The sequence below is a fragment of the Somniosus microcephalus genome, chromosome 10, assembly GCF_052327205.1.
Source record: "Somniosus microcephalus isolate GS21.2 chromosome 10, FLI_Smic_1.0, whole genome shotgun sequence".
NCBI classification, from domain to species: domain Eukaryota; kingdom Metazoa; phylum Chordata; class Chondrichthyes; order Squaliformes; family Somniosidae; genus Somniosus; species Somniosus microcephalus.
Window position 1 is genome coordinate 225975572 of NC_140996.1, and position 13779 is coordinate 225989350.

At 49.6% G+C, this 13779-nt stretch overlaps 1 protein-coding gene across 1 annotated transcript in view; it reads right to left on the reverse strand.

Annotated features, from left to right (window-relative positions):
- Nucleotides 1-717: 717 nt before the first annotated feature.
- The window catches only part of capn5a (calpain 5a), a 128503-nt gene continuing 115441 nt past the window's right edge, over nt 718-13779 (reverse strand). Inside the window, exons 12-13 of the mRNA XM_085999680.1 lie at nt 12535-12671; nt 718-9482 (exon numbers count right to left, since the gene is read on the reverse strand). Coding sequence (XP_085855806.1) covers nt 9300-9482; nt 12535-12671 — 320 coding nt within the window. The 3' untranslated portion in view covers nt 718-9299. The remainder of the gene's footprint in view (nt 9483-12534; nt 12672-13779) is intronic.

The window sequence follows — 13779 nt, forward strand, 5'->3', positions numbered from 1 at the left end:
TTCCACAGGTTCACCACTCTCTGGGTGAAGAAATTCCTCCTCATCTCTGTCCTAAATGGCTTACCCCTTATCCTTAGACTGTGACCCCTGGTTCTGGACTCCCCAACCATCGGGAACATCCTTCCTGCATCTACTCTGTCTAGTCCTGTTAGAATTTTATAAGTTTCAATGAGATCGCCTCTCATTCTTCTAAAGCCCAATCGACCCAATCTCTCCTCATACGTCATTCCTGCCATCCCAGGTATCAGCCTGGTGAATCTTCGCTGAACTCCTTCCATGGCAAGAATATCCTTCCTTAGATAAGGCGACCAAAATTGCATACGATACTCAAGATGTAGTCTCACCAAGGCCCTGTATAACTGCAGCAAGACATCCTTGTTCCTGTACTCAAACCCTCTCGCTACGAAGGCCAACATATCATTTGCCTTCTTAACCGCCTGCTGCACCTGCATGCTTACCTTCAGCGACTGGTGCACAAGGACACCCAGGTCTCGTTGCACTTCCCCTTCTCCCAATCTATTGCCATTGAGATAATCTGCCTTCCTGTTTTTGACACTAAAGTGTCACGATGAATGGTCGAGGTAGTAGAGGGAATGGTGGCCCCAGCAAGAATCCGCACGTCCAAGGAAAAATAAATTGGCAAAAAGGTGAAAGGTGGCATTAGGATGTCCGTGTCGATAACAAGGCCAGACACCAAATAATGAGACCGACTCCAAACTGTATTCATATTTTATTTCTATTTGGACTGTAATCTTCATATAAAATACACTTCATTGTTGTGAAAACATCTTAATATGCTATAGTTCTGTAGAAAGTCAAGACAGGATTGGGGTGTGATTGACAGATGCTAGGTTCATGCAGAGGGGGACGGTGCAAGAATGCCGCAGAGACGCATCTATACAAGGCCTGGTCGCTCAGGGCAAAGCTGAAGCAGTAATGTGCGGAATCTCACTGCGAGGAGCCAGAATGGGCAGTGCGCCCTCCACTGCAATTCAAGGACGTCCCATGACTCACAACCCCAGGCCGGCCATTCTTGCCCCAGTCAGACATTCTCCCCCACAGCAGGCTCCTGATTTCAAAAAAGGTGCCAATCCTGTGCAGCAGCCAAGGCCAAAGCTGAATACTTTTCCCCATTGGAGGACCGAGAGTCCCACTGCAACTGTAAGATCCTATCGCTTTAAGAGGGGGCCTTTCGCTTCCTCTGGGGATGGTCCTCCTCACTTTGATCTCGGGCAGCAAGAGGAGAGGGGGGGAAGCAACTCGGAATCCCACCTCCCGATGATTATGGGTTGGCTACATATGGAACTAGAGACACAAGGGAGAACTGGGCCCATCAATGGCCACCGGTGAAACGGAGGCTGGGGCCGCAAGTGGCCTCCAGGCTACCCGAGGCAAATACGGTTAGGTGTCAGCCTTTCCCAACTGCCAACCAACACCGCCACCCCTTCTCCACCAATTCTGGCTCCATTCAATGGATTTAACAAAGCTGAATACAATTACTTGCTTTCAAATCATAAAAAAATCTAAACGGTTGCGACCAAACAGCCAGAAACAGTCTTTACAACAAATAAGATCGCCACAGTACGATGAATGAGCAAGGGACTTGGCCTACAATCCCCGAGGGAGGGCCCAAGCTGCACGACCCGTTAAGCGGAATTAAGAAGGTAGCTGCAGTGCTGACATCCTGCTGCCAGGTGTCAGCAACGCTCACCCTTACTGGTCCAAGTGGATTTTGGCTGGGAATTTCCTTGGGATTTGCTCCCGCTCCACCGACGTAACTTTGTCGGAAAACAGGAGCAGCTCCGAGGAAAAACGGCTTTTTTTTCCCCCCAGAATGGGGTGGGGGGGGGGTTTAATCACCCCTTACTGGTCTACCCAAAGTCAGTATCTTGTGTAGAGTCCAGCGTCTGAGCAGAGGACAGGGCAAGGGTTAGGAGCCACAGATAGAGGTCCAACAAAAAAACAAACGATATATCTTCACAAGGTCTCCAACATCATGAAATACACAGAAGTGGGGGAATTTTTTTTTTAAAGCAGTGTTTTATTACCTGCTTTTCATTTATTGAGGTCAAAACTCGAATGTTTATTCTCCAATTTAATGACTGTAAATCTACTTTTCTTTTTCTCTGCTTCAGAAAACCATTCCAGAACCACAAAGCAACTGTTGTGTTGGATGGAGATCAAGTCTGTCCCATTCGTTGGAGGTTCAGACGTCCGTTCCCCCAGCCTAGTCTCATCCTCTGCGGCTCACAACTACCATCAACCACCCACCCCACCTCAACGGTACCCACTTGGGGGCCAGCCACCAGGAGGTGCGAGAGACCATCCCGGGCACGGCTCCCCCCTCTGGTGGGAGGCCTTCTCCTGCCTCTGCTTGGCCTCAGCAAAGAAAGGGCTCAACAGTACCAGAAGGGGGGGCCCCCTCGGACGGAGGTTGCCAACCCCCCCAGGATACTGCTGCGAGCAACCCGAGAGAAATCATTGGGGCAATAATAAATAAAATTGTGCGCTTTTTTTGGGGGAAAAACGTTGAACGCTTTTGTTTTTTAGTTGTAAAAATCAGACATGGGTTAAAAAAAAAAGGCGGTTTGACCGACAAGTCAAGAATCATCCAATAGGATAACGAAGAGCCTATTTTGCTTCCCGATTGGCTGTGGGAAGGCGGGACACCGCGAGGGTGGACATGTCGGGCAACCAATGGCAGGAGCATGGGGGGGAGGCAGGAAGTCATGTGATGACGACCCCCCCCAAGAGTACGCCCATCCAGAGTTGGCAACCCGACCCGGCACAGATAGGCCGCTCCCTCCCGCAGATGTTTGCTGGCCAGCTGTCCTAACCTGGTGGGCCTGCAGTGAAGCTCCGCGTGGCGCTGGAGAGTTTCGAACCATTCCCAGCCAAGACGGTAAACTACAAGCGGGCCTTTTTAAAAATATGGTTCTCCATCCTGATGCAATATATTACGTACACTGTGAACCCGGACAGTTGCTAGTCATCTTCAAGAAAATGATTTTTCAGTTGCACAACATTTTTTTTTAAAAATTGGTCCCAAGTGACACTTGGTCAGTCAGACGTCCGACATAGATGGAAACCAACCTTCCCGTGAAGCCGCGCGGCCACATGCGTGGTGGTCTGGAGGTCCCGCGCAGGCTTTTCGATCCAGGAATAACTGCGCAAGATTTGAATGGGCCTCGCAGCCACTTACAGGGCCCGTGCATGGAAAGAACAAAATTACAGGGAACATTGATGGACGCCCATCGCTCTTCTCAACAGTTTATTCAAACCATGTCACGGTGAAACCCAAAAACGGGTAGGTTCAATTCTGCCCAGAGTGGCACATCACACTTACTTGAACCTTTGCCGCGCTATCGACCCTCTTGTGGTACGTAAGCAGAATATGTATAGGTCAATATATACAGGGCACTAGAATCAGTGAATGAACGGAGAAGAGTTTTTCCAGTTTTGTGGAGGCAAATTTGGTTTTGTTTTTGGCACATTGCTGAGCAGCAGAACCTTGTTCCAACCTCGCCGCTCCTGGGACTCAGCATCAAGCATTCCCAGGTCAACTGAAACACGGGTCAACTGCAGAATAAAGCTTCATTTGCTCCACTTGCAACAACAAGGGCTCCCTCTGCTGCACGGATACAGTATATCTATTCCCCCGACAAGGGATCGGAGTAAGAATGCATCAGCAAGCCCGCAATCGAGAAGCCCAGCCTTCGAAAGTCCACCCGAGAGAACACACAAGTTATATCTCCACTTAACATAAGAATATAAGAAATAGGAGCAGGAGTAGGCCATTTGGCCCTTCGAACCTGCTCCGCCATTCAATAAGATCATGGCTGATCTTCTACCTCATCTCCACTTTCCTGCACTATCCCCATATCACTTGATTCCCTTAATATTCAAAAATCTATCGATCTCAGTCTTGAATATACTCAACGACTGAGCCTCCACAGCCCTCTGGGGTAGAGAATTCCAAAGATTCACCACCCTCTGAGTGAAGAAATTTCTTCTCATCTCGGTCCTAAATGGCCGACCCCTTATCCTGAGACTGTGAACTCTGGTTCTAGACTCCCCAGCCAGGGGGAAACATCCTCCCTGCATCTACCCTGTAAGAATTTTGTATGTTTCTTGGAGGGGGTGCAGTGCAGATTTACCAGTATGATACCGAGGGCCTCGCCCCCTCCCTATCTCTGGAACCTCCCCCAGCCCTACAACCCTCCGAGATCTCTGCGCTCCTCCAATTCTGGCCTCTTCCGCACCCCCGATTTTAATCGCTCCACCATTGGCGGTCGTGCCTTCAGCTGCCCGGGCCCTAAGCTCTGGAATTCCCTCCCTAAACCTCTCCGCCTCTCTCTCCTCCTTAAAACCTACTTGCTTTAATATCTCTTTATGTGGCTCGGTGTCAAATTTTGTCCGATCGCGCTCCTGTGAAGCGCCTTGGGATGTTTTACTACGTTAAAGGCGCTATATAAATGCAAGTAGTTGCTGTTATATTATGAGGACAGACTAGGCTTGTATTCCCTGAGTCCCGACGATCGAGGGATGATCTGATCGAAGTGTTTAAAATGTTAAAAGAATTCCGACAAAGGTGTTCAAAATTACGAGAGGTTTTGAGAGATTAAATAAGGAGAAACTGTTTCCACGGGCAGGTGGGTCGGTAACCAGAGGGACACAGATTGAAGATCATCGGCAAAAGAGCCAGCGGGGAGGTGGAGAGACATTTTTTCTTAAGAATCACAGCGAGTTGTGATCTGGACTGCGCTGCCTGAAAGGGCGGTGGAAGCAGATTCAATAGTAACTTATAATAGCTGAATGGCCTCTTTCTTGCTGCAGTTATACAAGGTATTGGTGAGACCGCACCTGGAATACTGCATACAGTTTTGGTGTCCAGACTTAAGAAAAGACATACTTGCTCTTGAGTCAGTACAAAGAAGGTTCACTCGGTTAATCCCGGGGATGAGGGGGTGGTCATATGAGGAGAGGTTGAGTAGATTGGGACTCTACTCATTGGAGTTCAGAAGAATGAGAGGCGATCTTATTGAAACATATAAGATTGTGAAGGGGCTTGATCGGGTGGATGCGGTGAGGATGTTCCCAATGATGGGTGAAACTAGAACTAGGGGGCATAATCTTAAAATAAGGGGCTGCTCTTTCAAAACTGAGATGAGGAGAAACTTCTTCACTCAGAGGGTGGTAGGTTTGTGGAATTTGCTGCCCCAGAAAGCTGTGGAAGCTACATCATTAAATAAATTTAAAACAGAAATAGATAGTTTCCTAGAAGTAAAGGGAATTGAGGGTTACGGGGAGCGGGCAGGAAATTGGACATGAGTCTAGGTTCGGAATGGTCATGGCCCTGTGGGTAGTGGAGCGGGCCCAGGGGTCGTGTAGCCTGGTCCTGTTCCTACTTCTTGTGTTCTAATTCTGTGTTAGATTTCAGGAGATGGTTTTATTCCTGTTCCTGGCTGGGGTGGAGATAGCCTTTACAGAAGGTAAGTACTGTAGAAAATATAGGGACAGAGTGATCTCCTGGAAGAGTTTCGATCGCCTAGATGGGTTGGAGACGAATTTCCCAGATTTTTTCTCCCAAATTGGCCATTGGGTTTTTTATCTGGTTTTTCACCTCTCCCGGGAGATCACATGGGTTCGGGTGGGATGGAGAGTGATAGAAGATTTGAGGTTAGGATCAGATCAGCCATGATCTTATTGAATGGTGGAGCAGGCTCGAGGGGCCGATTGGCCTACTCCTGCTCCTATTTCTTATGTTTATGTTCTTATGTTCTGTGCTTTATCATTCTATGATTCTATGATAGGGTACAGAGAAGCTATTTCCTCTGGTGGGGAAATCAAGAACGAGGGGGACATAATCTTAAAATTAGAGCGAGATCATGCAGGAGTGAAATCAGGAAGCACTTCTTCATACAAAGGGGTAGTGGAAATGTGGAACTCTCCCCCCCAAAAGGATGACGAGGGTGAATTGGAGCTTTCAAGATTGACGGCGATAGATTTTTGTTAGACAAGGGTATCAAGGGATATGGAGCTAAAGCAAGTAAAATGGGAAATATCAACAGAAAATGCTGGAAACACTCAGCAGGCCAGGCAGCATCCGTGGAGAGAGAAACAGAGTTCACGTTTCAGGTCTGGGACCCTTCATCAGAAGTGGAAAAAGCTGGAGATGTAACAGATATTAAGCAGGTGCAGAGACAGGGGGAGGGGGTTTAGGAGGGGAGGAAGGAATTGAAGGAACATACTGTACTTTTGTAAGAGGCAGGAAAGATAAAATGTTGCAAATGGGAATGGCAAAAATCATACAGCATGAAAAATGGGGGCATGAGGTACAGCTCAGCCATGATCTAAATGAATGGCGGAGTAGGCTTGAGGGGCCGAATGGCCTCCTCCCGTGTCCCACTAGGCACTAATACAAAAGCAAAATACCGCGGATGCTGGAAATCGGAAATAAAAACAGAAAATGCTGGAAATACTCAGCAGGTCAGAACTTCCGACGAAGGGTCATCGACCTGAAACGTTAACTCTGTTTCTCTCTCTCCACAGATGCTGCCTGACCTGCTGAGTATCTCCAGCATTTTCTGTTTTTATCCCACTAGGCACTCTCCGGAGCTGGAGATTAGGCCTCTTTGTTGGGCGCAGATCAGAGGAAGCTTGACTCTGCGTCTAACCCACGTTGTACCTGACCTAGGAATGCTTGATGTTGGCACTGGAGATGCATGGTGTTAGAAGGGTGTTCCATTGCTCAGTACTTGGGACAGATAACCAGGCTTTTGGGCCTTTTACAAGTTGGCTTACAAACTCAATGGTGCCAGAATTAAAGATTTATTGTAATTCACCATTATATTGGCACTGAAAATATATGGTGTAGAGATCTTGAACTCTGGGTTTAATAGCTCTGCAAGGGCAGTTGCTACACCTGATTTATTTCAATGCCGCTTTTTAATTAATTTTTCCTCCTTCATTTTTGGCAATTCTTACAGAAATTACCTGGCAACAACCCAGCGGTTGACAGGGGCAACCAGGCCTTAAAAGCAACTGAAGCCTTACTCTGCCCCACCCAAGAAATAAAAAGATATCACAGCCCCTTTTTTGAATTGCTAGGGGGCTTGGCTTGTGCTGCCTCAGTCTCTAACCCCGCCTGCCGACCCCACCCCCTCCCCCACCATTAAAAATAGGTTAACTTCTTAGTGTCTTAGCAGTGGCACTTCCCCTTTCCCCGCCTCCTCCGCCCACATTTCCCTCGCAAACACTTTCCAACAACGAGCGCTGGGCAACAATCTGGATTGGGATCCCGCACGGCTGGGATTTTCCCGTCCCTAACCCAGGAGCGTTGAGGCGAAGTGTTGGCCGACTACCTCAGACCAGGAATACAGGAGTGGAAGGCCCCTATTAATCGCAGAAGTGGTTTGAAGCCAGATTATGGCTTGTAAACAATCCAACTCCGGGGTGGGGGCAGGGAAAGAGGGGTTTGTGCGCGGATTCGCAAGTTCACAAGATGCTAATTTTGAACAATTATTCTGGAACAAGCCTCCATAAACACAGTCATTGTGCAAAATCATTTCACCATCTCAACCAAAGGTTGCCATGGACACCACAAGTCCGTCACTAAGGACATTCCTTCCCTTATAATTGGCACAAAAAAACTCCTTCCATTGATAAAAACGTCTAAAGTAACGTGTTAAAAAAATAAACCAATGTTAAGGTTTACTTAAAAATACTAAACTATTTCTTCCATAAAGTCGATTTAAAATGCGATCGTGCAAATGGGAGACAATCCGCTCAAAAGGCGCACCCATGAAAAAATGGCCTGCGGGTCGCAAAATGGCTTCCCCGTGACCTTGTGGTCCCAACGAGCAGCCCCACCCCAAGTGTTACTGACTCAGGGCTAAGTAAGAGAGGAAGAGCCAAGGCCCACGACACAAGATGCTAACAAGGTTGAAAAGAGCGAGAGAGGGAGAGAAAACAGGATTCAGTGGAGTAGTCAACGCCAAGATTGGGTTTTGAAGGGAGGAGGGCCACTGGGAAAGCAATGAGCTGGAAGAGGAGGGTGTGCAATATCGCATGATTATGACTGGTCAATGAAACTGGTCAAAATGTTTGTGCTCATCTAAGCCTCAGGTTACTCTTTACGGTGAGTCTGGAACATGATTGTTGGCAGGTTCTTCTTAGGACGACTTGCTTCCACACTAAAAAATGAGTTCTCAGGTGACTGATGCGTCCAACGTGGGACTTACAGTCTCTGTCACAGGTGGGGCGGACGGTGGTTGAAGGGGCGGGTGGATGGGGTGCTTGGGTTGACGTGTGCTCCTTCCGCTGTTAAAAGGGTGGAAGATGCCTGTGCGTGAATTCTTTTAATGTGGGGTGGCCGCTGCACACCAGCTACCACACGGGCTTGACAGAGCAAGGTCTTGGTCCAGTGGCAAGGGGATCCAAGAAATAGGCAGAGAGGACCTGTGGGAAGGAGGGAGGAGGACAGTAGGAGTATGGTTGTGCGTGTGTGTGTGTGTGTGTGTGCTAGGCCGATGTAGCAGAGCCTGGCCTCCAATCGCAGGTTAGACAATTGTTTGTGGAGGTGGGGCCGAGGGGGTGGGGTGGGGGGGGGGGAGAGAAGAGAGGGGAGCAAGAGAAAGAAAGAGAGAAATAAAGAGGAGTAAGAGCTGAGCCTCATCCTGACCCCATTTAGGTGGGCCAAGATGTACATTGTCTACCAGGCGTGTTACTGGATAATGATGGTGACCTGGAATGGATTGATTTTCTTTCCTCCCTCCCTCCCCCTCCCCTTCCCAATGGTGGTGGTGGTAGGTGGGGGGTGGTGGAGGAGGCAGGGGGAGGGTTAAGTCTAACTATAGAATCCCTCTGGCTGAGTTTCGATAACTCAGCACAGAGCGGAGCTTGAGCCTGGCCTTCATGCCTCAGCATCAAAGCAACCAAGTCATCGAGCGAGCGGGTATCTCTTTAGGAATTAGTGTCAGTCTAGCAAAATAGCACCGGGGAGCACGTTAAAGTGTTCTTTTGGGGGAAGGGCGAAGGGGACAAGGGAAGTCAGGCAGAAATTTGTGGAATAAGGGTAGGCCGCTGAACGACTCCCAGTATCAAGGATCAGATATACTGACTCCAAAAGGGGAAGGGTTTAAAGGAGTATGGCGAGAAGATAGTAGGTAAGGGACAGGTTTGGGCCCCCCAAGGGCCTTCTCCCGTTCCTAAAATTTCTTATCTGCAGATCCCGGTGGACCTGATCGAACCCTGACTCGATGGCCTCATCTTTCAGACGGCGACGAGTGTTCCAGAGGTTAGATGCCGGCTAGCTCATTGCTGCTGATGATTTTCAGATTGATGGTCCCGGGTAGGTCGTTGACTTGGCGGTTGCCCTTGTCTCTCAGGTGAAGGGTGTGATGTGGCTGGAGGTCACTGGGGTCAGCGAGCACAGTCACTTGACCAAGGAACTGGTCCTTAAAGACGTTGCTGTTCCAGATCTGAACAAAAAGAGGGGGGAAATTTTAAAACCCATTTCAATTTATGACGGGTCGAGATTCAAAGAGAAAAGTTCAAAACCACGACACCTAATCAAGAGTTATTTAAATCTTCACCATTATTGTATTAATAACTGCAGGGAGAACTCACTTGCTCTTCTTCGAAATAGTCTCGCGGGATCTTTTATGACCCACCTTTTAAAAAAATTAATTCACGGGATGTGGGCGTCGCTGGCAAGGCCAGCATTTATTGCCCATCCCGCGTTGTCCTTGAGAAGGCGGTGGTGAGCCGCCTTCTTAAACTGCTGCAGTCCGTGTGGTGAAGGTGCTCCCACAGTGCTGTTAGGGAGGGAGTTCCAGGATTTTGACCCAGCGGCGATGAAGGATCGGCGATATACTTCCAAGTCAGGATGGTGTGTGACTTGGAGGGGAACTTGGAGGTGGTGGTGTTCTCATGCGCCTGCTGCCCTTGTCCTTCTAGGTGGAAGAGGTCGCAGGTTTGGGAGTTGCTGCTGTGCATCTTGTAGATGGTACACACTGCAGCCACGGTGCGCCAGTGGTGGAGGGATTGAATGTTGAAGGTGGTGGATGGGGTGCCAATCAAGCGGACTGCTTTGTCGCCGAGAGGGCAGATAGGACCTCGGTTTAACATTTCATCTGAAAGGCGGGGGCTCAGTTTAACGTCTCATCTGACGGCAGCTCCGACAGTGCAGCACTCCCTCAGCACTGCACTGGAGTGTCAGCCTAGATTTTGGGCTCAAGTCTCTGGAGTGGGGCTTGAACCCACGACCTTCTGACTCAGAGGGGAGAGTGTGACCATGACAGTAGGCACCGAACCCTGGATATATTGGCACGGGTTCTCACAGGAGTCCACCCGGTGCTCAAAAATATGATCCACAGACAGTATCAGACATGCCAACTTGGGTAAAGATGACACCAAGATTTTTGAATTGAAAAGAAAGCTTAGTCTCGGGAGTATTACGTCCAGTTCTGGTCACCACACTTTAGGAAGGATGTGAAGGCCCTTGAAAAGGTGCAGAGGAGATTTACCAGAATGGTTCCGGGGATGGGAGATCTTAGCTACAAGGACAGGTTGGAGAAGCTGGATTTGTTTTCATTAGAGCACGGGAGGTTGAGGGGTGATTTGATGGAGGTGTACAAGATTATGACGGGTTTGGATAGGCTAGACGGGAAAAGGCTGTTCCTGCTAGTTGATGGTACAAGGACTAGGGGACACAGATTTAAGGTTTTGGGCAAGAGATACAGGGGGGACGTGAGGAAAAACTTTTTTACGCAGTGAGTGGTGAGGACCTGGAATTCGCTGCCGATGGAAGTGGTGGAAGCGGAGACATGTTTTCAAGGGGAGACTGGATAGGCACTTGAGGGAAATAAACTTGCAGGGCTACGGGGATAGAGCGAGGGAATGGGACTGACTGGATTGCTCTACAGAGAGCCGGCACGAACTCGATGGGCCGAATGGCCTCCTTCTGTGCCGTTATGACGCTATGGCTCTGAGTGTTCTGTAGAGCACACAAGAGACAAGCTTCGATTGTGAAGGTGGTCCCCAGGGCTGGCTTCTGGGAGTAGCGAGCCAGGCTGCCGTGCCAGGTAGCAAGCAGAGCAGAGCAGGGGAGGGGCAGGGAGAGAAGTGGAACTAATTGGGCCTAGATAGAATGGATAGGAAGGACCTATTTCCCCTGAGCAGAGAGGTCAATAACCAGGGGGCATAGATTTAAAGTAATTGGTAGAAGGATTAGAGGGGAGTTGAGGAGAACTTTTTTCACCCAGAGGGTGGTGGGGGTCTGGAACTCACTGCCTGAAAGGGTGGTAGAGGCAGAAACCCTCATCACATTTAAAAAGTACAGGTAGACTATCCTTTATCCGAAAACCTCGGGACCAGCCGAGTTTCGGATAAAGGAGAATTTCGGAAGGTGGGTCGGCGGGGGTCCGCGGGGGGTCGTGCGCACGACTTACGCTGACGCTCAGCGTAAGTCAGTCGGGGTCGACGGGGGTCGGGGCCGGCGGTTGGTTTCCTTTTAATCTAGCATTCTGACACACTGTGAGTATATGACTTGCCCGTGGCCCTGGAGATCTGGTTTAAATGTAAAATCTTTGTGGAAGGTGGATCCTATTAGTCTTGAGCTTTGGAGTGCACGTCATGCCTGATGTGAGAAATTGACTGTCCGAGAGGCCGTGGTGCATTCACCGTGGTGCGTACGCTGATCTTGCAAATTCTTGTCCTCATCACAGTGTTAGAGATGAAAAGTGATTGGAGTAACCCAGGTGACTCAGTGAGTAAATACATTTCTGCAAAGGATCTGAGATTAGTGGGGTTGCATAATCCGCAAAATTCAAAATCAGAACACCAAGTCCTGCTGGCGGTTGTCGGGGCTGGCGGGGTCGGCGGTTGTCGGGGCCGGCGGGGGGGTCGGCGGTTGTCGGGGCCGGCGGGGTCCGCGGCGGGGTCGGCGGTTGTCGGGGCCGGCGGGGTCCGCGGGGGGGTCGGCGGTTGTCGGGGCCGGCGGGGTCCGCGGGGGGGGTTGGCGGTTGTCGGGGCCGGGGGGGTCGGCGGGGGGTCGTGCGCACGACTTACCCTTTATCCGAACTTCCGAAACCGGAACCCTCTAAAAACCGAAGGTTTTTTCGTTCAGCGTAAGTCGTACGCATGACTTACGCTGAACGAAAAAACCTTCGGTTTTTAGAGGGTTTCGGTTTTCAGAAGTCCGGATAAAGGGTAGTCTACCTGTACTTGGATATGCACTTGAAGTGCCGTAACCTACAGGGCTACAGACCAAGAGCTGGAAAGTGGGATTAGGCTGGAGAGCTCTTTTTCAGCCGGCACGGACAAGATGGGCCGAATGGCCTCCTTCTACGCTGTAATGATTCCATGTATTCTGGGCTTTCGAGCCCCCGTACCACGCTCACCTTGGCATTGGTGGAACAGCAACGCGAACACGCGATGCCCATAGAACAGCGCCATTCTTAAAGTTATGTCTTAAAGGAGGGAAGGGTGGGTACGGTTCTCACTCGGTGCATGGTAAAGCGGTTCTCTCACCTCGATGCGGATGGGCGCTTTGGGATCCTTCCTGTAGAAGATTCCCTTGATGTTGAACTCCGGGTTCAGCGTGTCCTTGTAAATGGGCGATTTGACTTTCTCCCTCCCACACCGGATAATGACGTATGGATCAGCTCCTGCACAGCGACAGATACAACGGCAGAGGTTACAACATCATTCTCGGCTTTACCAAACAGCCACGCTGTGGCAGGACGCGGTGAAGCCCCGACACACTTCATCGCAAGGACATAGGATTTTTGGCGTCTGTATTATTATTATTATCCTAACTCGCACCAAGTCCCGTTCACCCATCACCCCTGTGCTCGCTGACCTACATTGGCTCCCGGTCCGGCAACGCTTCAATTTTAAAATCCTCATCCTTGTTTTCAAATCCCCTCCGTGGTCTCGTCCCCCTCCCTATCTCTGTAACCTCCTCCAGCCCAACAAGCACTGTCTCTTACCTCGTTTGTTGACCACGGTTGCTTAACTGCACAAGTGGAGCTAATCTCCTCCAGCCCCACAAACCTCCGAGATATCTGCGCCCCTCCAATTTTGGCCTCTTGCGCAACCCCAATTTTAAACGCTCCACCATTGGCGGCCGTGCCTTCAGCTGCCTAGGCCCCAAGATCTGGAATTCCCTCCCTAAACCTCTCCGCCTCTCTCTCCTCCTTTAAGACGCTTCTTACAACCTGCCTCTTTGACCCAGCGTTTGGTCACCAGCCCCAATATCTCTTTATGTGACTCGGTGTCAAATTTTGTTTGATAATCGCTCCTGTGAAGTGCCTTGGGATGTTTTACTACGTTAAAGGCGCTGTAAAAATGCAAGTTGTTGTTGTTACTGAGTGATCCCTGCTGAAAGATACTGGGTAAAGACCAGATTAACCTTTGCCGCCCCTCTTTCTCAGTCACTGTGTCTATAATCAATGCCTTGCCCATGGTCAAATGGCCTCCTGACACTAAACTACCTGGGCCCCAGTCATCTGATTCAGGTATCAGATGGCTGCCGACACCTGTAGTAATGTGTCTCAACACTTCCGGGTTTGATGCCATCGATTGTGTAAGCTCCTGCCTTATTGGAGGGATGAGTTTTTTTGGAGATGAGACAAAAACACATGGAACATTACTGCAAACTGATAAATTGCCATTGGTTAAGATGGACAACACATTAGTGCGTAACTCAATGTTGATCATCCTGGAGAGACGTATGATGGACACCTTGGGGAGTTAAGGGTTAACAGTCGAACT